Below are 24904 nucleotides of genomic sequence, written 5' to 3'. Positions count from 1 at the left end.
AGTAAAAAATTAATTTTCCCTGACAAAAACAAACACAAATGTCACCATTTCTTTCTCACTCTGGACAGGAAAAGACATTTTTCATCTAGAATCATCAAATCTTTAAAATATCAGTTTCCCCAAACTACTTAAAAATAGATCCCCCCCCCCAAAAATAGATCCCAACTAATCCTATTAAGAACTTGCTCACAGAGTTTTAGAAAAATGAGAAAAGGTTCATGTATTGTGAGCTGGGAAGGATTGACTTGGGTCCCTCTCCTTTGCTTGGAGAGCTGAGCTTCTGATGGGGATTCTCCCTCCAGACCTGGTAGTTCTTAGATGGTGGCCTGGTGAGGACCACCTCAATGCCAGGGGAGCGTGGGTTGGGGCATCGGGTCAGCCCCAGGTGAGTAGAGTCCAGGGGCCTGCTGTGCGCAGCCAGCCTGGCCAAGTGCAGAAGGGCACTTCCCAGCCACCCACAGCCTGGCACTTGGAGTCTCCTGCTCCTACTTTTGAGAGAGAACTGGATTCATCTTTGAAAGAGATGAATACTGTTCAGCATCTAAGAGGGCTTCGATGGCTCTGAAAATGTAATGACGAGTTAGGGTACCTTTCTTCATGCTAAAAAGTCTGAAAAAAATGAGACTTTGCCTTTCCCTACAGTTATACACGTCTTCTTCACTTAAGATGTATTTATGACATTTATTTTTCTGGCAAATTACCCAAAGCATGGGAGGTAAAACAGTAGTAGATTTAGTTCAGGTAAAACAGTAGTAGATTTCAGTATTCTATCTTGTCAGGGCCCAGTTTCAGACCCAAAGCTGAGGAAGGAATTTCTAAGATGATGCTTGGTTACCTGTGATAGGATATCCTTCCCGTCTGAGCAGGTGGGTCTTGGGGTTCAAACTACCACAAAGAATCATCTAGAGTTAAAGGACACCCCAGGGATTGTTTCTCCCCATTGTGGAACCTGCTACTGGTCCATGTATGGCAGTCATTGCATGTGGAACTTGGCCCAGTGACTGGGCACCGGCAGCTGTTGGGTCCATGTGTCCAGGTCCCTGTTTCTCAGGTAAGTCAGCGTCCCCGCCTGTTTCACACATGAGGTGTAAATTATTTAATAACAGCACAGTGGAAACTGAATGAGTTGAGGAAGGCTTTGCACTGATGGGAAGTCATTTCTTGAACAGGAGAAACATCTAAACCAATGTCTTTTTTAAAAGATGTCAAAAATGGCGCTGCTGCCTATATAATATTTCTAGTGGATTCCTCTTGGAGCATTGGAAAGGAACATTTCCAACTTGTTCGAGAGTTTCTATATGATGTTATAAAATCTTTAGCTGTGGGAGAAAATGATTTCCGTTTTGCTCTGGTCTGGTTCAACGGCAGCCCACATACCGAGTTCCTGTTAAATACTTATCGTTCTAAACAAGAAGTCCTCTGCCACGTTTCCAACATGTCTTATACTGGGGGAAGCAATCAGACTAGAAAAGGATTAGAATACGTAATGCAAAATCACCTCACTGAGGCTGCTGGAAGCCGGGCCAGTGACGGAGTCCCTCAGGTTATCGTAGTGTTAACCGATGGACACTCAAAGGATGCCCTTGCTCTGCCTTCAGCGGAACTTAAATCTGCTGATGTTAAAGTGTTTGCAATTGGAGTTGAGGGTGCAGATGAAGGAGCGTTAAAAGAAATAGCAAGTGAACCGCTCAATATGCATATTTTCAACCTAGAGAATTTTACCCACTTCATGACATAGTAGGAAACTTAGTGGCCTGTGTGCATTCATCCATGACTCCAGAAAGGGCTGGAGGCACAGAGACCCTTAAAGACATCACAGGTAATGGCAACATCGCCAAGCTGCTGCCTGCCTCGCTCTTCTTTGGAGATAAGCTTGGCAACCGCTGGCGTTAAGGCAATATTATGGCTAAAAGATGGTGGGCGGATTAGGGAAGAGATGCCTGTTCACAGGTCTAAAAACAAAGGTTTGAATATTCTCTGTAGTCTCCTTCCAAAACAGAGCAATTCACCTATCTTCAAGAGGAATTCTTTGCTTTTGAGACAATTAATATTCTAACTCTAAAAAAGCACATCCTGATATTATGACCCCACAAGAAGTTGCTTCTATCTTCCTTGGACAAGACAGACTCAGCGTAGCTGGGCAGGCATCTAACAAAAATCCCTTCATTGTTCCTGGGATAGAGAGCCCGTTTCCTTTAAGGAAAGCTGAAAGAGCTTGAGTGGAGGGGGAAGGGGGGGTTCCACTTTTGGGTCCAGTGAAGCAACATGCAGAGCTCCTCTCTTTGACTCTATGGAATTTATTTCAGAGATTTGACGGAATTAGAATTGTGAGAAGCCTTAGAGATGATCCAGTCCAAATCTATTTTGAAGAAATTGAGTTTTAGAGCTACAGGCCCTTACATGTTGGCTCTGGAGTGGGTTTTCTCAATTCTCCTCCACGCTGTCACCATGGTTGTGCCCATAGAGATGCTTCTGATTCCAATGGTCCTTTTCAGTGCCACTCTGGAAGTACTGATGATGCAGCGACTTTACATGGCTGTGTTCGTGCATGGTGACGTGCATGGAACTAATTGCCTGGCAAGTCACTTAACCAGTCACACCTATTAGCTCTCTTGCCAGTGCTAAGTGCCTAAAGACTGATAGGGAAGGAATTCCACAGGTAAATTTCAAATGTATTGCACCACAGCAATTCTGACCAGGGCTAGGCTTCCTCATCAGCGACGGGCAGGACAGAGGGACCTCCCTGTGTCACAAAATGAGTCCATGTCGCCAACTGACAATGGGTAGCAGAGAATTCTAGGAGAATGGGCAGAAAGCTAGGGTGGAGTCAAGGGCCTCAAGGGAGAGATGAGCTCCAGTAGGAGAGACGTGTGTCCCCCAAGATGAAGGGAAAGGAGGAGAAAGGGATCATATTTCTAAGATATTGAGGTGGAAAGGGGAGAGGTTGAGAGTGTTCAGGTTGAGTTGGCATCAATCATCCAATAAGAGAGGATGACAGAGGGAGAGAAGCAGTGGTGCTTGGGAGCTTGGAGGTATCGAAGTTATTTTTGAACAGCTGCAACAGGGCTATGAGGAAAGGATCACAAAACGTTCAAGAAGCAACTGCTGACTTGCAGTGATGTTCAGTTGTTGTCAGAGACCACAGCCTGGGGTCTTGTCCATGAGCGTGGCTCCCTGGTGTTCTGAAGGTATCTCAGGCACTCTTGGAAGAAAAAAGTTACCAGGTTGGAGCTTGCAAAGAGAGGATGGTAGAGAGGCAAGAAGATCTTCTTGGGAAGGAAATGTACCATTGCTAAGATGGTAGCTAGTAAATTCCTGAAATAGCCCGCCCTGGGGACCTGGCTGGGCGGGGAAGCAGATGAGAGCTGGAAGGGGCTGGGAGACTTCTGGAAAGCCAGAGGAGCAGGGGCCAGGATGAGGGGGGAGAGACCTAGAGGCAGTTGAGGAGGAGTCCAGAGAAAGGCTTTCTGGATTATGATCAGAATAATGGTGTTTTTTAGGCAAATAGTACTAGACATCAGTTTTTCATAAGAGAGATTCAGAAAACGAGGAGTGGGGAGCAAGATGAGTAGATGTCATTAGATAGGAGCCGGGCAGGCAGATCATGGTTAAGAGAAGGGTTTCAGAACTAACCAACCCCAAGGTGTTTCAGGAGATTGTTCATAAAATGGTTTCCCCAATGGTTATCCGTGATTTCAGCTTTGATAGGGGTGGGAGGAATCATGACCTTACCAGTGGTTCTACCTCTAATAGAGAGGGGTGAGCCACAGTCTGGATTATTTGCATTAAACCTGAATAGCATTCCCTACTTCAAGTGATGTGTCTCACCTCTGCCTTATGACACTAGTGTCGATCCTGCCAATTACAGGAGAAGAAGGTGGACCCTGAAAGCACCCCAAACCAGGCACTGCAGTTCACAAGGACGTTACAAGATGGCAGCTCTAATGACCTTTTCCATTTGCTACAATGTTCTCAGCATCAATAATTCACTAATCATTGCCTTTCTGAATATAGGGATAATAACTCATCCATGTCAACAAAATGAAAGGGATCAAGAGAGAAATGGAACATCTTCTCCTTATTGGTGCTTTGGCCAATTTAGGAAAAAGGGTGGACGAGTTTGCCATTATGTTTAACACTTATATAAATGGATAAACGATTAGATTACCATATGAATGCTAAATGAGCCTGTCAACATAGTCTGTTTCCACACAGATGACAAAACCTTTGTTTTTATGCCAAGAAAGCATCTCTGTCTTCTAGTGTCCAAGCCACTAGCAGCACCAGGGTGGAATATTAATCCATTTATGTTGTCTTTTCTAATTAACTTCACGCTGCAATTCTGCCAGTATCATGTCCCACTGCATGTTCCACAGCAAAAAATAAAATAAAATAATAAAAATTCTCTGCTTATAGTTGTTGGGAAAGGTAGTCAGGAAGGCATTATGGAGCTTGCTAATAAGTTAGGGCCATTTCTTTCCGTTTCCTGCCCACTAGGTAGGTAACTTTTTCCCATGAATATATATATGAGGGCCACTGTTCTAAATGAACTGTACTCAAGTAATCACTGAAAGTTGTGTTTTTTAAAATCCCTTTTATCAATGGATATAAAATACAAAAGCTTTACTAAAGCAAAAGCTAAAGTTGACCTATATATCAGTGAGGCTGAGCTTTCTTTTCTTTGCAAAATATAAAGATTTAGAAAACTCGCAAAACCTATCTGCAGTTTTGTGTTTGCATAGGAAATACAAATGTGATCTTTTAAATTTTGCTTGAAAAAAGGAAGCATCCCATGAGCTAAGGAAAGCATTGTGCCCACACCAATGTGCTCAGGAAAGTAGTGTTTCCAACGATGTTGAAGGAACCTATGATTTTTCCATGGATGTTTCGAAACTTTTCCATAGAAAATGCCACAGATGGTGTGATACGTGAGCCATAAAAGCAGAAAACCAGACAACTTCACATTTTAAATTTTAGAAAGATCTGATTCCTCTTAGAGTTAATATTGATCCCTGGTATGCCTTGCTGTACACAAGAACCAGTGTCTCTTGTGTCTGTCTGAGGCTTCAGCTCTCCTGGATAACAGCATGCCCTTGTGTGTCCCATCATTGTGTGCATAAGAGGACAACGTGGTTTTTTCAGTGATGACAAATTATCCAACATTTTTCTATGACCTGCTGCGGTTCAGCTTTTTAGAAGAGCAATAATCAAGGGTTTTCCCTCAGTGTTTGTTTATTTTATTTATTCTATTGTGAACCGTAGTCAAAAAGTAAGTAAGAAATTAATAAGGAATGAGTCATCTGTGATTTAGGGATCGATCTTCTTTTATTGATCTTAGGTTCAGAATTAGTCCTTCCTTTAAAGGTCTCGGTTTGCTGAGTAAGGGGCAAATCTTCCTTTGTCCCTCAGGGTCATTGGTTTAGTCCTGGGAAGTGTTGAGGAATTTTGTGGTATGGTTTGCTGAGCCTGGAGCTCCCGGCACCATGTGGGCTATTTCTATGGCTTGCAACATAATTCACACTGCTGGCACCGCACCCTCCCATAAGATCCTTCAGGAACCCTATGGTTTGGTTAAAGAGTAGCAAATGCTTTGGAATTCTTAGCAAATGCTAAGTTAATATCTTATAAAACCTTATAAGATATTTTCACATTAGTATCTTTCCCTATGAAAGGAATTCCTCTGCAAAATTGTTGTTAGGGGTTTCATGTATGTAAGGGGAGAAAGAGGGCAGTTCTGATTCCAGTAATCCCAACTGCAGCCATCTTTGGCTCAGATTACCCAAGGGGAGAGCTTGGGTAAGAATATCATTTCACTATAGCAAAATTCCTTAATTTCATGAGACAAGATTTGTATCCTGTTTCCATTGTGGAAATAAAAGCAATTTTGTCGGTACCAGGAAAAATTAATTTTACATATAAAATGTTCACTGTCATTAAAAATATCAGAATGAATGATTGTTCATATAATATTACAATTATACTCCAAACATAGCTTCCTAAAATCCAGAATATAAATACCATATATGCTCACATAAAATCTCTTCCTATTCCTAACACACACTTAAGTTATTAAAATATATTTGCTAGAATAATTTTGCTTTTCATATCGTTTAAATCAGCCTGATTTAAACATTCTAGCAGATGAGCCTTTGAAATATTTCACCCAGGTTCGTAGTTTATTGATTGCCATTCCTTGCTCAGTGCTTCTGTGAAACTCCCATTCTCAGTAACAGAATGGAAGTGTCATGTTTGCCATTGTGGGGAGAAAAGAGATCTTGGTCAGCCTTTTTATGTCCATTTGTATAACTCCAGAGCTAATTCTGATTCAGGGTTTACTAGATGCCCATGGTCCTGCCAGGCACTCGGTCTAGGATGTCATAAAAATAAGGTTGGATAATTATGTCATGACTGGTTTCGTATCACTCTGCTTAACATTGTTCTGCATTGTGTGATTGAATATAGAGGCAATGGCAAAAATAAATGAAGAAAACATTTAGCTGAATCCCAGACTTGCATTTGAGTTTCACGCAACTAAACGTCATTTGAGAAACGAAAATCAAACCAAAATGGATCAGAGTACTTTTGAATCAAAACTGTAAATGTTGTGTGAGTTCTTTTCATATTCCCAAAGTGGTAGATATACAGCCATTTTGGTTTTTAAAGTAAAAAAGAAGGAACAACATTTGCTCAAGGAATCAAGTGTTTAACATACTGGGGTGATGAATCACCAAACCCTAAATCTGGGATTCTGTTTTGTGCTGTGGATTTGGACAAAGAAAATTCTTATAATGACTTGAGGATTATAAGAGAAATGTCCTCAAATTAGAAATCATCTTTGGACATTTGTTAATATACTCCTTTACTTTCTCCTGTAGGTATGGTAATGCATACTTCCATGCAACTACAGTTCCCTCCAAATTTAGTAGAAAATTTCAGAATATACCCAGAAGTTGAATATGTTTTGAAATTTGACTACAAAGATGGCACAGAAGAAAATTTGATATTAAATGCCCCTACTTAACACCATCATTTCTGTTAAGAAGTTGCCTCTTATCCATTCAGAATGCAGAACTAAAAGAGAATTTCACATTCCTTAATCAACATGTGTTTTGTTTGTCCATATTTCGTGTTTCTTATTGGTTTCCCAAGAAACATGTCAGAACACTGAACGGTGCATGTAGTCACTTGTTCTAATGCTTTCACATTTTTTGCATTTCTCTCTTTTAAAGCACAAGACTCTGCTGACATTATTTTCCTAATTGATGGATCAAACAACACCGGAAGTGTCAATTTCGCAGTCATTCGCGACTTCCTTGTAAATCTCCTTGAGAGACTCTCAGTTGGAACTCAGCAGATCCAAGTGGGGGTGGTCCAGTATAGCGATGAGCCCAGAACCATGTTCTCCTTAAACAGCTATTCCACCAAGGCTCAGGTTCTGGACGCAGTGCAAGCCCTGGGGTTCATCGGTGGGGAGTTGGCCAATGTCGGCCTTGCCCTTGATTTTGTGGTGGAGAATCACTTCACCCGGGCAGGGGGCAGCCGAGTGGAGGAAGGGGTTCCCCAGGTGCTGGTCCTCATAAGTGCTGGGCCTTCTAGTGATGAAATCCGAGACGCGGTCATAGCACTGAAGCAGGCTAGCGTTTTCTCGTTTGGCCTCGGAGCCCAGGCCGCCTCCAAGGCAGAGCTTCAGCACATAGCTACCAATGACAACTTGGTGTTTACTGTCCCGGAATTCCGTAGCTTTGGGGACGTCCAGGAGCAATTACTGCCGTACATTGTTGGCGTGGCCCAAAGGCACATTGTCTTGCAACCGCCAACCATTGTCACCCAAGGTACGTATGCTTTTCTCACCATCTGTGTGGTAGTGGGGTGTCTGTGTGTGGTTCTGTAGAAGTCAGGGGGGCACCTTGCAGAATGATTTGCCTCGGGAGAGCCCGTAAGTACCCACAGCTGAGTCCTTCCAAGATGAGCTAGTTATTGGATGTGGTGTCTGTGACGGTTGCAGTGTTCCAAAAAACCCAGAGATCTGAGATGGAGTGGAAAGTTCTTGTTAGAGCATGAGTTGTCAAGAAGTGTGCTTTTAAGGCTAATTCAACAAACCTGGTACGTTGAGGTCATTAAACATCGTCGAAAGACCTACTTATAATGCAATCATCCTAAAAATGGATCTCAGGGGATCCTGTTCCGAGACAGTTACTCCAGGATAATGGCATTGAGCTCTAAAAATCAGCCCATTAGAGTGTGCTGACATGTGAGAACTGTCTCCCCAAAGTCAGTTTTGTGATGCGAAGCAGGAGTGGCATTTCTGGAGGTAAGAAATAACAAAGCACTCACTTGGGGGGATGTTTACGAAAACCTTGTTTCCTGTGTTTACTGAATTGTAGGGTAGCTCTGTTGACGGAGAGATTATACACTCAGATGGGAGGCCTTTGGCAAAAGAGCCCGACTGGAGTCATTTTAAAAAAACAGATAAAGCTAATCAAGTCACATAAGAAAATACATTTCACGGACATGGGAGGTGGGAAGAGTATTTAAAAATTTAAGTAAGAACCCAGTGGTGCTTGATGCTGTGGCAGGTAAAAATCTGGCAGATCCAGGTGGACCAGGTTACATCACTGGTGATCTCACCCATCTGTCAGGGATTTTATTATTAATGCTTTTAGGCATATTGCTGGGTGGGGTAAATTAAGAATTGACGCAAAATTACATCCGGAAAATTCTCTTGATATTTCCAGACTTCCCTCTGATTGGAATACAATCTATCAATATTAAGGTTTCTCTGGGCTTGCATGCTTTTGGAAACAAAAGAATGACTTCCATAGGTTTTGTAAACACTCAGGAAGCGCCACGGCTGCTGTCCGAAGAGCGGGCCTTTGGTCCTAGGTCTTATGTTAACCTGCTGTGTGATCCTGGGCAGCCCACACAGACTTTCTGGGCTCCAGTTTTTTGAATTGATGACAAAGGATGAAAGGATATTTCTGTTCCAGGAGAAGTTGCAAGTTCATTTTTATCTATGGCATTCCAGGCCCTTATTTCAGCTTTCCCCAGCTAACTTTCACTCCTCACTTACAAAACCGTCTTTAATCTTTGTGCTTCGTCTGTAAATATTCAACAGATATTCTTAGCTATCAGGTATGTGCTGGACACCTTGCCAAGCACTGGGGACGCAGTGCTGGTGGACCAGACTGATGTGGCCGCTGGCTCGTTGCAGTATAATGGGGAGATAGATCACAAAAACGTGAACCAGCGACCGGAAAACTACTCCCAGAGCGTGACAGATGAGGACGATAAAGGGGGCTGTCGTGGAAAGAAGGGGGAAAGAGAGCTGTAGGTCAGGTGGCCAGGGAAGGCTGGTGTGAGGAGCTGCAGGACAGAAGCAGACGAGAAGCAGAAGGAACGAGGTACCAGGCGTGGCGGTCAGTCGTGCAGCACGAGGGAGCCTGGCTGCACCCAGAACTGTCGGGGGAGGCGGGGCTGGAGCTTACTGATGCCCGGAAGCCTGGAGAAGCCTCTGGTTTAGGGCGTGAGCATCACCAGCTTGGGTGAAGTCCTCCAGTGGCTTCTATGTTTTTCAGTGAAGCTGGGGGGACAGGAGGACCTGCTTTATTGGAGGTCAGGGTCCCCAAGTCACTGAGAAGAATCACCTAAGAGTAGCCTTGAGTCACCCTAAGAGGAGGGTGCAGAGGAGGACAGCACCGGGGAAGGGCGATGGGGGCTGGACATTTGTTGGAGGAGATTTTGCGTGGCAACAGGAGCGTGAGAGAGAGAGGACTGCCACGGACCTGGGCTTGCCAGGGCTGCAGGGGACTTGGCATCCTGTGGGTCAATAGGGAGGTGAGGGCTGAAGTCGACTGGTTACAGGACCTTCAGGGTCCCCTTGGTAAGGGGGTTTCACACCCAGCCCCAGCAGAGCCGTGTGAAAGAGGGGAGACGGCTCTGTTGGCATCTCACAGCAGGAAGAGGAGGACTCTTACTGGAGGGGGAGGGAGGAGACGAGGTGGGGGTGAGTCAGCCCAGTGACCAGGGGATGAAAGGGATCTGCCTTCCTCTCCATCTATCCATGTGTTGCATACACCTTATTGAATTCAGGAAGCTCTGCATTCATCGTTTCAACTCCTACATCCACGGTATGGAAGGAGCGTGTGTGAGAGTGGGTGTTTCCAGGTGCGCTCGCTGTCTTTGTATGTGTCTAGAAAGCACACGTGTGGTTAACTGCACAGCTGTATGTATGGCTTTTAGGTGTATATGGAGAGAGGGAGAGGGAGGAAGCAGGGGGTGTGGCTCTCAGGGTCTCTCAGCACCCCCGTGTAGGGAGAATCCACGTGTCTGCAGGCCTCGATGGAGAGTTGGAGGACTTGGAATTCAGTGTTTACACCACGACTTAATGCCAAAGCAGTGGTCCCCACGCGCCTGTCCCTGAATGCTTTGTATCTATGGTACATTAACATGTTTTCTCTTAAAGAGGAGAGTTTGGACCCATGCTGTCAATATAATCAAACGTCAAGTGAACTAAAGTGTTACGTGCCGTCCATCTGACTGCAGGGAGTAATGAGGCCTCCTCATATCCAGATGATCATTTAATAAATTGCAAACACTCCTGCCTCTGCTTGAACCATTTACGATCTTACGAGTCTTGGAAGCCTTCTCCGTTTTCTAGATGGGGTGCTGTGGTCCGATATGAGCCTCGGTTCCCGAGACTCAGGTGTGCTGCCTGGGTGTCGATACAGCAGGTGGACACAAGTTCATAGTCACTTGGAGGCAGTGATCTTGTTAAGGTGTTTTTGCTTTGTGATTTGTCTTTGGATTATCATAACCTTAACATGTAATGTGGGACCTGCACAATGCCTCTCTCTTAAATACAAATACTTCTGGGCCACTTGCTAGTTTTGACATCGATTTCCTTTTTATAAGTTTATGATGCCAAATAATTGGTGTTTTTTTCCCCTTGCCTGAAAAAATCAAGGCATGGACAAGAGTACCAAAAGGAACAGAGGTGCTTATGCTTTTTCAAGTTTTGCACTTGGCAATAGGTGTTCATGAAGTCAGGATTGTGAAGCACAGGGCTCTCTGAGCAGACACTGATCGCTTCTTTAATTATTTGAGCTATGGCTTCGTTCTTACCTCTAAAACCCAAGCTATGGATTTATGGTAGAAAAGAGCTTTCTGACATTTTTAGTGACAATATGGTAAATAAGTGGCAAATAAACCTACATTGATTTTTGTGCAACTGTTTTGTAAAAAGTACTAAGAGAGGGTGGGGGTTTGGGGAGTGCCACTTGCCAGCCGTAGGGAAGCTATAACTAACGCAGCTATAACTAATGGGTGTGTTAGGACAAATTCCTCAGGGGCTCCCATGGACTTGACATTGGCCAGGGCAAAGGGAACTCTCCTTGGGTGGTGTTAGCTGTGTAGAGAGTCATACTGAATGTGATGCGTAAGGCTATTCTACTCACCTTGTCACGTTGCTACCTACAGTCATTGAAATCAACAAGAGAGACATAGTTTTCCTGGTGGATGGCTCTTCTGCCCTGGGACTGGTCAGCTTCAATGCAATCCGCGACTTCGTTGCCAAGGTCATCCAGAGGCTGGAGATCGGACAGGATTATATCCAAGTGGCAGTGGCTCAGTATGCAGACACAGTGAGGCCGGAGTTTTATTTCAATACCTACCCCACCAAGAGGGAGGTCATGACCGCCGTGAGGAAAATGAAGCCCATGGATGGCTCGGCCTTGTACACAGGCTCTGCTCTGGACTTTGTTCGGAACAACCTGTTCACGGAGCCGGCCGGCTATCGGGCCGCCGAGGGGGTTCCTAAGCTTTTGGTGCTGATTACAGGTGGTAAGTCCTTAGATGAAGTCAGCCAGCCTGCCCAGGAGCTGAAGAGAAGCGGCATCATGGCCTTTGCCGTCGGGAACAAGGCGGCCGACCGGGCTGAGCTGGAAGAGATCGCTTTCGATTCCTCCCTGGTGTTCATTCCTGCTGAGTTCCGAGCCGCCCCTTTGCAGGGTGTGCTGCCTGGCTTGCTGGCGCCTCTCAGGACCCTCTCTGGAACCACTGAAGGTGCGGTGTGGAGGGTGTCAGACATATAAGAGGGCTGTCTCCAGGCAGAGTCTTTGGGGAAAAAGCAAACCCAAGTTTTATTTGTGTTCAGCTGAGAGACACCTTTTAAATGATGGAAACCATAGCAGCAAACAAGATTTATTTCGGGTTTCCTTTTACCCTGACTTGGGAAATATATGACTTAAAACACCATGTGATACAACTGTATGTCTTAAAATGTCATAAAATAAGAATCGTGTGACTTAGGCTATAGGACCAGAGACCACCTGTCTTTGAAGCTTCTGGCAGAGGAGATCATCTCTCTGTTCTGATCCCTCTTGAGGTCCCAGTGTTCTGTCTCTACTGGTGACTCCTGTCCAGCCCCCTCCCCCCTCCACCAAGATGAAGCCTGGCTCTTCCTTTCCCAAGTAGACAGTCCACTTCTAAATGGTCCAAACCTGAGCAGCATAGAGCATTCATCCTCTGTCCTCTCTCTTTAAGGGATTTCCTTCAATGGGGAAGCATAGTGAGGGGATGCGTGTGCAGATAAAAACCCAGTGGTTCTCCAAACCCCTCATTTATTATGGTTATCACTGAACAGTTATTTTTAAAGACAGGATAACGGTCAATGAGCTTACGAATTGAATCAGTGCAATTCACCGTCCTTAAAGAAGATGGATATCACAGAAACAAGCTTTTCCGCCTCACAAACTTCACCACTGGAAGAATGTTTGGTGCATGACCTACGGTGCATGGATGCATGCTTTCTCCTCAAGCTCTCTGGTCTTCTAAAAGCCTCTCTCTCTCTCTCTTTTAGTTCCTTAAGACTTCTAATCCACAGTTTCAGAGCCAAAGTTCAATTTGATAGAACATGGGATATAAGTAGTTGTTAGGCTTCAATTTTAGTGAAACCTCAGGGAAGAGATGGGGAAGAATTTGGTGACATGTGTTGGGGAAAACACTCTGATTTTAGAATTGTACTTTCGATTCTTTATGAGCACAACCTCAGCCAAGCATAGCAAAGAGTCTCTTTGCATTTTAATGTGTTTCCATGATCCTGTGATCTCACTCAGGAGGAATCCCCATGGACACTTGTTGGATTATTGCCTGGCAATGCCGTGACTCTCCTATAGAAGAGTCTCAGTAGAGAATGACAAGTGGGCCTCCCTAGGAATATTTCAAGATGAGAACAGCCTAATTTTGTTGATTTTTTTTTAGCCTTAGGGAACTCATGTTCTCAGGTTAACTTGGGCTAACCCTTCTAATCTATCTGTAAGTGGAAATTTCTCTGTAAATGTGCAGAGGGAAACCCAGGGGGACCCAGTCTCGCCCAGGTAAACCTGGCTCTGACCGTGGTCATAAGCCGAGTGATGCAGAAAGGAGCAACACCCTTGCAGAATTCATTTCCAGGGAAGGAATGTTCTGTTTCAAGGATTCTGATCACCTTTGTTGGTTGTAAACATTCTAGCTTTTGGCACTGTATCTCTCTGTGAGCCAACTTGGTTTCGTAATGTCGGCTATCAATACTCCTCACAAACACCAGCCCCCACTGGAGGAAAATATGCAGCTTTCTGCCATATTTTACGAGATGGACGTGCTTGGCCTCACTGATGTTCTCTGTGTTCTACATGTTGGCATGTGTGCCTGGGCTGTGGGCACACATGAGGAAGCCCTCTGCGGTTGTGTATGTCTCACTTTGTTTTCTGTGCTCCACTGCAGTTCACGTAAACAAAAGGGATATCATCTTTCTTTTGGATGGATCGTTCAACGTTGGAAAGACCAATTTCCCTTACGTGCGGGACTTTGTCATGAACGTAGTTAACAGCCTTGATGTTGGAAGCGACCATATTCGTGTCGGTTTAGTGCAATTTAGTGACACTCCGGTGACGGAGTTCTCTCTAAACACCTACCAGACCAAGTCAGACTTGCTAGCTCACGTGAGGCAGCTGCAGCTCAAGGGGGGTTTGGGCCGGAACACGGGCGCAGCCCTAAGCTATGTCCACGACAACCACTTCACCGAAGCTGGCGGCAGCAGGATCCGGGACCAGGTGCCGCAACTCCTGCTCCTGCTCACAGCCGGGCAGTCTGAGGACTCCTATTTGCAAGCTGCCAACGCCCTAGCACGCGCAGGCATCCTGACCTTTTGTGTGGGCACTAGCCAGGCCAATAAGGCAGAGCTTGAGCAGATGGCTTTTAACCCGAGCCTGGTGTATCTCATGGATGATTTCAGCTCCCTGCCTGCTTTGCCTCAGCAGCTGATTCAGCCCCTAACCACTTATGTTAGTGGAGGTGTGGAGGAAGTGCCACTCGCCCAGCCAGGTAACGCTCTCCGACTGCTCCGGGCTCCCTCTTCCCCCCTGACACCACTTTGGCAGGCAGATGGCCCGATCTGAACTCCAGAGCATGGCAATAAGCTATAGAAAGATGATGGGCTTTCTTTGGTTGAAGGATTTTGAAGGGGGGCTTGAGACACTGTACCAGCAAGCTTAGATGCTCTGTCTAAAGGGTGTTGGTTCATGAAAGAAAGTCTAGAAAATCCAGCTTACGTTCTGTCCAGGTTATCCCACTCTTGATTCAGAAGCTTTACTTATTTATTTATTTTGCCCCAATGCCTCTGAAGATTCTGGTGAGCAAATCCAGATGGAAATGGGAGAAAAACAGAGAAAGAGAGAGAGAGATGGATTCTCTTTCATACATGAGTATGCATTGGGAGCATTTAAAAATGGAAAGGATTTTCCTGATATGATATTTTTATGTTCCAAATCTGCTGTATCTAGAAAGTTAATTGTCATAAACCCAATGAAGGCTGTATCTTTATGTGATGGCAAAATGGCTTCCCAAGGAAGTCTGGATGGTGATGATGACAGCAGGTTACTAGGGTGATGAGATACAGACTCTTAGCTCTACCAGTGGCTGACATCACACAGATGGGTAGCAAGACAGATCCCGCTGAAACATAATCAAAATAGTTCTAAGGACCGTTTGTGCCGAAAATAATGTTCACATGACATGCTGTAGCCCCCTATGTCCGTGTTTTCTGTTGTCTGATCACAGCAGATTGGAAATCACTGACAGAGATCCTGACCCACAGACCGATAATGGACACTATTTTGGGTTCTAACCCATAAGCTCAAATTCAATGAAAAGAGAATCTAATTAGAGCATGTCTACGTGTCAGGTGGATAACCCTTATCAGCCTTTGTCACTAGAGACAGATCTATTTTTAAGCAGAAGAACAACAGGACCATATTTTCCATAGTTCTGTTTGTAACAATTTCAAAACACTGTCTGTTCTCCTAGAGTGGTTGCCACATGATATAAGAACAGGACCCTCTGGGCTTTTCTTTGGCCTGCTTTGTTGAGGAAGCGTGATGTTAGGCTGGGCAGGCCAATCTAGTTGTCCTAATCCTGTGCATAGATGAAAGGGGGCATTTGAAAGGCACCTGGTGTGGGTTTTCTCTTCCCTTGCTGGTGCAGTGATCATCAGATGAATTTTGTGAACTCCCCTTACCAAAAGCTGGTGGTTCTGGGCTCAGGTCAGTTTGGTGCCTGTTGTGTTCTTGCCCCTCACTGTGTCCTAACTCACTTCCATTGTAGAGAGCAAGCGAGACATCCTGTTCCTCTTTGATGGCTCAGCCAATCTCGTGGGCCAGTTCCCTGCCGTCCGCGACTTCCTCTACAAGGTCATTGATGAGCTGGATGTGAAAACTGACAGGACCCGGATTGCGGTGGCTCAGTACAGCGACGATGTCAGGGTGGAGTCCCGTTTTGATGAGCACCAGAACAAGCCCGAGATCCTGAATCTCGTGAAGAGAATGAAGATCAAGACGGGCAAAGCCCTCAACCTGGGCTACGCCCTGGACTACGCGCAGAGGTACATCTTTGTGAAGTCCACTGGAAGCCGGGTTGAGGATGGAGTGCTTCAGTTCCTGGTGCTGCTGGTGGCGGGAAGGTCATCCGATCGTGTGGACAGGCCAGCTCTCAACCTGAAACAGACTGGGGTGGTGCCCTTCATCCTCCAGGCCAAGAACGCAGACCCTGCCGAGTTGGAGCAGATAGTACCATCCCCCGCCTTTATCCTGGCTGCGGAGTCACTTCCCAAGATTGGAGACCTTCAACCACAGATCGTAAACCTCTTAAAATCGGTGCAAAATGGGGCGCCAACACCAGGTAAGGCATAGAACTTCTGGTTGCTTCTGCAGCCCAATTGTCCCATGCTTGAGTTGATGGTAGGCCGCTGGCTCCCAGTCTCAGGGTAGAAGCCCTCCTTGGGTTTCCAAGAAAGATAGGTGATTTCTGCAGGAACAATGGAATATGACTTTTCTTTCCCCGAGATGACTCTCTAACTGCTCTCTAGGGCAAAACAGGAGAATCAGGGTGATTATTTTTAAGGACACTAGAATGTTTTGTAATAAGATACATTATAAAGATTTAGCTATATCAGTGGTTAAAAATAATCCTTTTTTTTAAAAAAAAACACAGTTTTTACTATATATATAATAAAAGCCATATAACACGGTTACATTAGAGCTAAAACAGTCTTCATCTTCATATATTTCCCCGATTTCTTATTTTAAGTGGGTATCACTGGTCATAGTTCATTCTCTGCATTCATGAAAACCATAAAGCATGAAGAGAGGCAGGCACGTTCCCGTTATAAACGCTGCATTAAAGTTTTTCAGTACTAATCTTTGTTACCATGACTTCATGCTTAACCACTTTGCATTTGGTGGTAAAACTGCAGCAAAAAGAGTAATTAATTTCACATATAATCCCTTTGATTGAAAATAGAGAATATAGAGCTTCTCTACATTGACTATTGAGCACGTTCGCTGTTGGTTTTGGGTTGTAACCTGGACATCTGGGTTACATTTTCCCCCATTGATCCGCTGTGACTTGCAGTACATCATTCGAAACCTCTCATCTATAAAGTGCTAATAGTTGTGCAGACTCCGCCGACCATGTCTCTCTCCCTGCCCCCAACATTTCTTCTTGAGTACAATGTTGAAAGTTAACAATACTGTTCAAACATGGAAAAGTTCTAAAATAAAAGGGCTATCTGTATGTATTGGTGCATCAGTTTCCTAATCCTGCTTTAATAAATTATGATAAATTTAGTGGCTTAAAGCAAAATGAATTTACTATCTTAAGTTTTAGAGGTCAGAAATCCAAAACCTGTTTTACTGGGCTAAAATCAAGGCGTCAACATGCTTGCTTTCCTTCTGGAGGTTCTGGCCGATTACCCACTTCCTTATCTTTTCCAGTGTCTAGGGGCTGCCTGCATCCTTGGTCCATGGCCCCCTCCTCCATCTTCAAAGCCAGCAGATCTTCAAAGCAGATCTTCTCGTATCTCTGGCCTCTTGTTTCCATCCTTACCTCTTCTCCCTCTAACTCTAATCCTCTTATCTCCCTTTTATAAGGACACATGATTGATTACACTGGATCTACCTGGATAATCCAGGGCAATCTCCCCATCCCTCTAATCCTTAATTTAATCACACCTGCAGATTTTCTTCCATATAAATTCCAGGGATTAGGAGTTGGATATCTTAGGAGTTATTCGGTCCACCACAAATTGGTATGAAATTATCCCTATTGGGTCCCGTGTGAGTCACAGAGGCTGTCTTCCTTCTAGTTTCAGGTGAAAAGGATGTGGTGTTTCTGATTGACGGCTCCGAGGGTGTCAGGAGCGGCTTCCCGCTGTTGAAAGAGTTTGTCCAGAGAGTGGTGGAGAGCCTGGACGTGGGTGCGGACCGGGTGCGCGTAGCTGTGGTGCAGTACAGCGACCGGACCAGGCCCGAGTTCTACCTGAATTCTTACATGGACCAGCAGAGCATCGTCGGTGCCATCCGCGGGATGACCCTGCTGGGCGGGCCAACCCCCAACACCGGGGCCGCCCTGGACTTTGTCCTGAGGAACATCCTGATTGGTTCCGCCGGGAGCCGCATAGCGGAAGGCGTCCCCCAGCTCCTGATCGTCCTCACGGCCGACAGGTCTGGGGATGATGTGAGCGGCCCCTCGGTGGTCCTGAAGAGGGGAGGGGCCGTGCCCATCGGCATCGGCATCGGGAACGCTGACATCACCGAGATGCAGACCATCTCCCTCATCCCGGACTTCGCAGTGGCCATTCCCACCTTCCGGCAGCTGGGGACCGTCCAACAGGTCATCTCCGACAGAGTGACCCAGCTCAGCCGCGAGGAGCTGGGCAGGTTGAGGGCATCTCTGGTCCCTGTAACGAGCCCGGGTAAGGAGCAGATTCTTTGGCTCTTCATTCCTTGAAATATCTGGGGCTACTTGTTTGGACTGTGAGTTACAAAGTATTCTCAGTTTTGTTTCCTCAGCTGTAGGGAGTGAAAACCAGAGTTACGCGAAGAATCAGGAACCACGTGGGCTCAGTGTCAGAAATGGCTTGGGGAGATGCTAAGGTTCATGTTTTTGGCCAAATTCAAGTCTCAAAGATGGGCGTAGGCTTGGCTTTCAGCTCAGACCCCTAATTCGGCATAAAGGCTCTGTATAGCTAACTGAAGGGACAGGCCATCTAATTGATAGTTCCAGTTCAATGCCGGGTCCAGGCTTCCCCTGGTCGGTCGGTCCCGCTGGCAGCCTCCTGTGATCGAGGAGGGAGTTTGACCACAGGTGGTCTATCAAGCTGGAGCACAGTCTCTGAAATATTGTTATTTCCAGAGCCAACGTGTGAAGATTGCTTTTGAATTTGCTTGGTGCAGAGAAGTTAAGTGTCTTAACTGGCAGGAAGGCCACCTGGCTGTTATGACCTCGGCTTATTCTATTTCCTCCTTCCTGTTCCCCTTTCCTAGGCCTGATACAATGAACTGGAATGTGGAGGGAACCTCACTTGCTCAGAAGGAAGGGGGCTCAGATAGACCCACCCTTCCAAAAATGCCCACAGAGGGCCTGCCCTCCCTGGACACTCGGGTGGGGAGGGCACAGTGGTGAACAGGCACATGCATCCTTGCTCCTGTGTGGTTCACATTCTACAGAACCATCCGCATCAAGGCTTGGGGAGGGGAAAATAGGAAGGGCTGGTGGGGAAGGGGGAGGGAAGAGTAAAAGCAAGTGAGAGAAAAGTCGATGCAGGACACAGTGCTGTTTGGGAGGGGGAGGGAGGGAGGGTGAGTGGCACGGTGCTGCAGAGAGGGATTGCTTCCCCTCGCTCATGTCCACGCAGAGTGCAGCACGCCCTGCAAGCCTTCCCTGGAATGTTCTAGAGGGCTTGCCATCAAATAAATTTGGGAAGGCAGTGGGATAAATGAAGTGAGGGTCTTTTTGGTTTTGGTTTTGCCCTAATTGATATGTTTTGTGTATCCCCAGTACAATAAGCGAACACAACATTTCCAAAACTTGTTTGGCTGCAGGAGTCCTTTTTCTTTCCTTTTCTTTTTTTTAGTTTTTACTTTATACTGGAGTCTAGTTGATTTACAATGTTGTGTTTGTTTCAGGTGTGCAGCAAAGTGATTCAGTTATACATGTACATATATCTATTATTTTTAAAATTCTTTTCCCATTTAGGTTATTACAGAATATTGAGTAGAGTTCCCTGTGCTATACAGTAGGTCCTTGTTGGTTATCTATTTTAAATATAGTAGCGTGTCTATGTCAATCCCAAACTCCCAATTTATCCCCCCCCATCTTTTTTTTTAACATCTTTATTGAAGTATAATTGCTTTACAATGGTGTGTTAGTTTCTGCTTTAAAACAAAGTGAATCAGTTATACATATACATATGTTCCTATGTCTCTTCCCTCTTGCATCTCCCTCCCTCCCACCCTCCCTATCCCACCCCTCTAGGTGGTCACAAAGCACTGAGCTGATCTCCCTGTGCTATGCGGCTGCTTCCCACTAGCTATCTATTTTACATTTGGTAGTGTATATATGTCCATGACACTCTCTCACCCTGTCACATCTCACCCCTCCCCCTCCCCATATGCTCAAGTCCATTCTTTAGTAGGTCTGTGTCTTTATTCCCATCTTGCCACTAGGTTCTTCATGACCCTTTTTTTTTTTTTCCCTTAGATTCCATATATATGTGTTAGCATACTGTATTTGTTTTTCTCTTTCTGACTTACTTCACTCTGTATGACAGACTCTAACTCCATCCATCTCATTACAAATACCTCCATTTCATTTCTTTTTATGGCTGAGTAATATTCCATTGTATATATGTGCCACATCTTCTTTATCCATTCATCCGATGATGGACAATTTGGTTGCTTCCATGTCCTGGTTATTGTAAATAGAGCTGCAATGAACATTTTGGTACATGACTCTTTGTGAATTATGGTTTTCTCAGGGTATGTGCCCAGTAGTGGGATTGCTGGGTCATATGGTAGTTCTATTTTTAGTTTTTTAAGGAACCGCCATACTGTTCTCCATAGTGGCTGTATCAATTTACATTCCCACCAACAGTGCAAGAGGGTTCCCTTTTCTCCACACCCTCTCCAGCATTTATTGTTTCTAGATTTTTTGATGATGGCCATTCTGACCGGTGTGAGATGATATCTCATTGTAGTTTTGATTTGCATTTCTCTAATGATTAAGGATGTTGAGCATTCTTTCATGTGTCTGTTGGCTATCTGTATATCTTCTTTGGAGAAATGTCTATTTAGGTCTTCTCCCCATTTTTGGATTGGGTTGTTTGTTTTTTTGTTATTGAGCTGCATGAGCTGCTTGTAAATCTTGGAGATTAATCCTTTGTCAGTTGCTTCATTTGCAAATATTTTCTCCCATTCTGAGGGTTGTCTTTTTGTCTTGTTTATGGTTTCCTTTGCTGTGCAAAAGCATTTAAGTTTCATTAGGTCCCATTTGTTTATTTGTGTTTTTATTTCCATTTCTCTAGGAGCTGGGTCAAAAAGGATCTTGCTGCGATTTATGTCATAGACTGTTCTGCCTATGTTTTCCTCTAAGAGTTTGATACTGTCTGGTCTTACACTTAGGTCTTTAATCCATTTTGAGTTTATTTTTGTGCATGGTGTCAGGGAGTGTTCTAATTTCATACTTTTACATGTATCTGTCCAATTTTCCCAGCACCACTTATTGAAGAGACTGTCTTTTCTCCACTGTATATGCTTGCCTCCTTTATCAAAGATAAGGTGACCATATGTGTGTGGGTTTATCTCTGGGCTTTCTATCCTGTTCCATTGATCTATATTTCTGTTTTTATGCCAGTACCAAACTGTCTTGATTACTGTAGCTTTGTAATATAGTCTGAAGTCAGGGAGCCTGATTCCTCCAGCTCCATTTTTCGTTCTCAAGATTGCTTTGCCTATTCGGGGTCTTTTGTGTCTCCATACAAATTGTGAAATTTTTTGTTCTAGTTCTGTGAAAAATGCCTGTGGTAGTTTGATAGGGATTGCATTGAATCTGTAGATTGCTTTGGGTAGTAGAGTCATTTTCACAATGTTGATTCTTCCAATCCAAGAACATGGTATATCTCTCCATCTATTTGCATCATCTTTAATTTCTTTCATCAGTGTCCTATAATTTTCTGCATACAGGTCTTTTGTCTCCTTGGGTAGGTTTATTCCTAGATATTTTATTCTTTTTGTTGCAATGGTAAATGGGAGTGTTTTCTTAATTTCACTTTCAGATTTTTCATCATTAGTATATAGGAATGCAAGAGATTTCTGTGCATTAATTTTGTATCCTGCTACTTTACCAGATTCATTGATTAGCTCTAGTAGTTTTCTGGTGGCGGTTTTAGGATTCTCTATGTATAGTATCATGTCATCTGCAAACAGTGACAGCTTACTTCTTCTTTTCCGATTTGGATTCCTTTTATTTCTTTGTCTTCTCTGATTGCTGTGGCTAACACTTCCAAAACTATGTTGAATAATAGTGGTGAGAGTGGGCAACCTTGTCTTGTTCCTGATCTTAGTGGAAATGGTTTCAGTTTTTCACCATTGAGGACAATGTTGGCTGTGGGTTTGTCATATATGGCCTTTATTATGTTGAGGAAAGTTCCCTCTATGCCTACTTTCTGCAGGGCTTTTATCATAAATGGGTGTTGAATTTTGTCGAAAGCTTTCTCTGCATCTATTGAGATGATCATATGGTTTTTCTCCTTCAATTTGTTAATATGATGTATCACGTTGATTGATTTGCGTATATTGAAGAATCCTTGCATTCCTGGAATAAACCCCACTTGATCATGGTGTATAATCCTTTTAATGTGCTGTTGGATTCTGTTTGCTAGTATTTTGTTGAGGATTTTTGCATCTATGTTCATCAGTGATATTGGCCTGTAGTTTTCTTTCTTTGTGACATCTTTGTCTGGTTTTGGTATCAGCGCGATGGTGGCCTCGTAGAATGAGCTGGGGAGTGTTCCTCCCTCTGCAATATTTTGGAAGAGTTTGAGAAGGATAGGTGTTAGCTCTTTTTTAAATGTTTGATAGAATTCGCCTGTGAAGCCATCTGGTCCTGGGCTTTTGTTTGTTGGAAGATTTTTAATCACAGTTTCAATTTCAGTGCTTGTGATTGGTCTGTTCATATTTTCTATTTCTTCCTGGTTCAGTCTCGGCAGGTTGTGCATTTCTAAGAATCTGTCCATTTCTTCCAAGTTGTCCATTTTATTGGCATAGAGTTGCTTGTAGTAATCTCTCATGATCTTTTGTATTTCTGCAGTGTCAGTGGTTACTTCTCCTTTTTCATTTCTAATTCTATTGATTTGAGTCTTCTCCCTTTTTCTCTTGATGAGTCTGGCTAATGGTTTATCAATTTTGTTTATCTTCTCGAAGAACCAGCTTTTAGTTTCATTGATTTTTGCTATTGTTTCCTTCATTTCTTTTTCATTTATTTCTGATCTGATCTTTATGATTTCTTTCCTTCTGCTAGCTTTGGGGTTTTTCTTGCTCTTCTTTCTCTAATTGCTTTAGATGCAAGGTTAGGTTGTTTATTCGAGATGTTTCCTGTTTCTTGATGTAGGATTGTATTGCTATAAACTTCCCTCTTAGAACTGCTTTTGCTGCATCCCATAGGTTTTGGGTCGTCGTGTCTCCATTGTCATTTGTTTCTAGGTATTTTTTGATTTTCCCTTTGATTTCTTCAGTGATCACTTCGTTATTAAGTAGTGTATTGTGTAGCCTCCATGTGTTTGTATTTTTTACAGATCTTTTCCTGTAATTGATATCTAGTCTCATAGCGTTGTGGTCGGAAAAGATACTTGATACGATTTCAATTTTCTTAAATTTACCAAGGCTTGATTTGTGACCCAAGATATGATCTATCCTGGAGAATGTTCCATGAGCACTTGAGAAAAATGTATATTCTGTTGTTTTTGGGTGGACTGTCCTATAAATATCAATTAAGTCCATCTTGTTTAATGTATCATTTAAAGCTTGTGTTTCCTTATTTATTTTCATTTTGGATGATCTGTCCATTGGTGAAAGTGGGGTGTTAAAGTCCCCTACTATGATTGTGTTACTGTCGATTTCCCCTTTTATGGCTGTTAGTATTTGCCTTATGTATGGAGGTGCTCCTATGTTGGGTGCATAAATATTTACAATTGTTATACCTTCCTCTTGGATTGATCCCTTGATCATTATATAGTGTCCTTCTTTGTCTCTTGTAATAGTCTTTATTTTAAAGTCTATTTTGTCTGATATGAGAATTGCTACTCCAGCCTTCTTTTGATTTCCATTTTCATGGAATATCTTTTTCCATCCCCTCACTTTCAGTCTGTATGTGTCTCTAGGTCTGAAGTGGGTCTCTTGCAGACAGCATATATATGGGTCTTGTTTTTGTATCCATTCAGCCAGTCTGTGTCTTTTGGTGGGAGCATTTAATCCATTTACATTTAAGGTAATTATTGATATGTATGTTCCTATTCCCATTTTCTTAAATGTTTTGGGTTTGTTATTGTAGGTGTTTTCCTTCTCTTGTGTTTCTTACCTAGAGAAGTTCCTTTAGCATTTGTTGTAAAGCTGGTTTGGTGGTGCTGAACTCTCTCCACTTTTGCTAGTCTGTAAAGGTTTTAATTTCTCCATCAAATCTGAATGAGATCCTTGCTGGGTAGAGTAACCTTGGTTTTAGGTTTTTCTCCTTCATGACTTTAAGTATATCCTGCCACTCCCTTCTGGCTTGCAGAATTTCTGCTGAAAGATCAGCTGTTAACCTTATGGGGATTCCCTTGTGTGTTATTTGTTGTTTTTCCCTTGCTGCTTTTAATATGTTTTCTTTATATTTAATTTTTGATAGTTTGATTAATATGTGTCTTGGCGTGTTTCTCCTTGAATTTATCCTGTATGGGACTCTCTGTGCTTCCAGGACTTGATTAACTATTTCCTTTCCCATATTAGGGAAGTTTTCAACTATAATCTCTTCAAATATTTTCTCAGTCCCTTTCTTTCTTTTTCTCTTCTTCCTCTGGGACCCCTATAATTCGAATGTTGGTGCGTTTAACGTTGTCCCAGAGGTCTCTGAGACTGTCCTCAATTCTTTTCATTCTTTTTTCTTTATTCTGCTCTGCAGTAGTTATTTCCACTATTTTATCTTCCAGGTCACTTATCCGTTCTTCTGCCTCAGTTATTCTGCTATTGATCCCGTCTAGAGTATTTTTAATTTCATTTATTGTGTTTTTCATCGTTGCTTGGTTCTTCTTTAGTTCTTCTACATCCTTGTTAAATGTTTCTTGCATTTTGTCTATTCTATTTCCAAGATTTTGGATCATCTTTACTATCATTATTCTGAATTCTTTTTCAGGTAGACTGCCTATTTCCTCTTCATTTGTTAGGTCTGGTGTGTTTTGACCCTGCTCCTTCACCTGCTGTGTGTTTTTTTGTCTTCTCATTTTGCTTATCTTACTGTGTTTGGGGTCTCCTTTTCACAGGCTGCAGGTTCGTAGTTCCCGTTG

The 24904-nt window shown here is 43.7% G+C and overlaps 1 protein-coding gene and 1 long non-coding RNA gene across 4 annotated transcripts in view; one reads left to right on the top strand and one right to left on the bottom strand.

The window, feature by feature from the left end:
• COL6A3 (collagen type VI alpha 3 chain) overlaps nt 1-24904 on the top strand; it is a 93549-nt gene that overhangs the window by 17092 nt on the left and 51553 nt on the right. Inside the window, exons 2-7 of one of the 3 annotated variants that reach the window (XM_082465550.1) lie at nt 1781-1819; nt 7230-7832; nt 11476-12060; nt 13759-14358; nt 15637-16209; nt 17675-18283. In XM_082465550.1, the coding sequence (XP_082321676.1) occupies nt 1781-1819; nt 7230-7832; nt 11476-12060; nt 13759-14358; nt 15637-16209; nt 17675-18283 (3009 nt within the window). The remainder of the gene's footprint in view (nt 1-1780; nt 1820-7229; nt 7833-11475; nt 12061-13758; nt 14359-15636; nt 16210-17674; nt 18284-24904) is intronic. The other 2 variants (XR_014264828.1, XR_014264827.1) reach the window with 2 other exon arrangements.
• Nucleotides 1-24904, bottom strand: part of LOC309662650 — an 82110-nt gene that overhangs the window by 10551 nt on the left and 46655 nt on the right. The gene's annotated exons all lie outside the window — the stretch shown is intronic.

The sequence above is a fragment of the Balaenoptera physalus genome (genome assembly GCF_965194825.1).
Source record: "Balaenoptera physalus genome assembly, chromosome: 6".
In the NCBI taxonomy this organism is placed as follows: domain Eukaryota; kingdom Metazoa; phylum Chordata; class Mammalia; order Artiodactyla; family Balaenopteridae; genus Balaenoptera; species Balaenoptera physalus.
The sequence above is the reverse complement of the archived record's forward strand: the minus strand, read 5'-3'. Positions and strand labels throughout refer to the sequence as shown.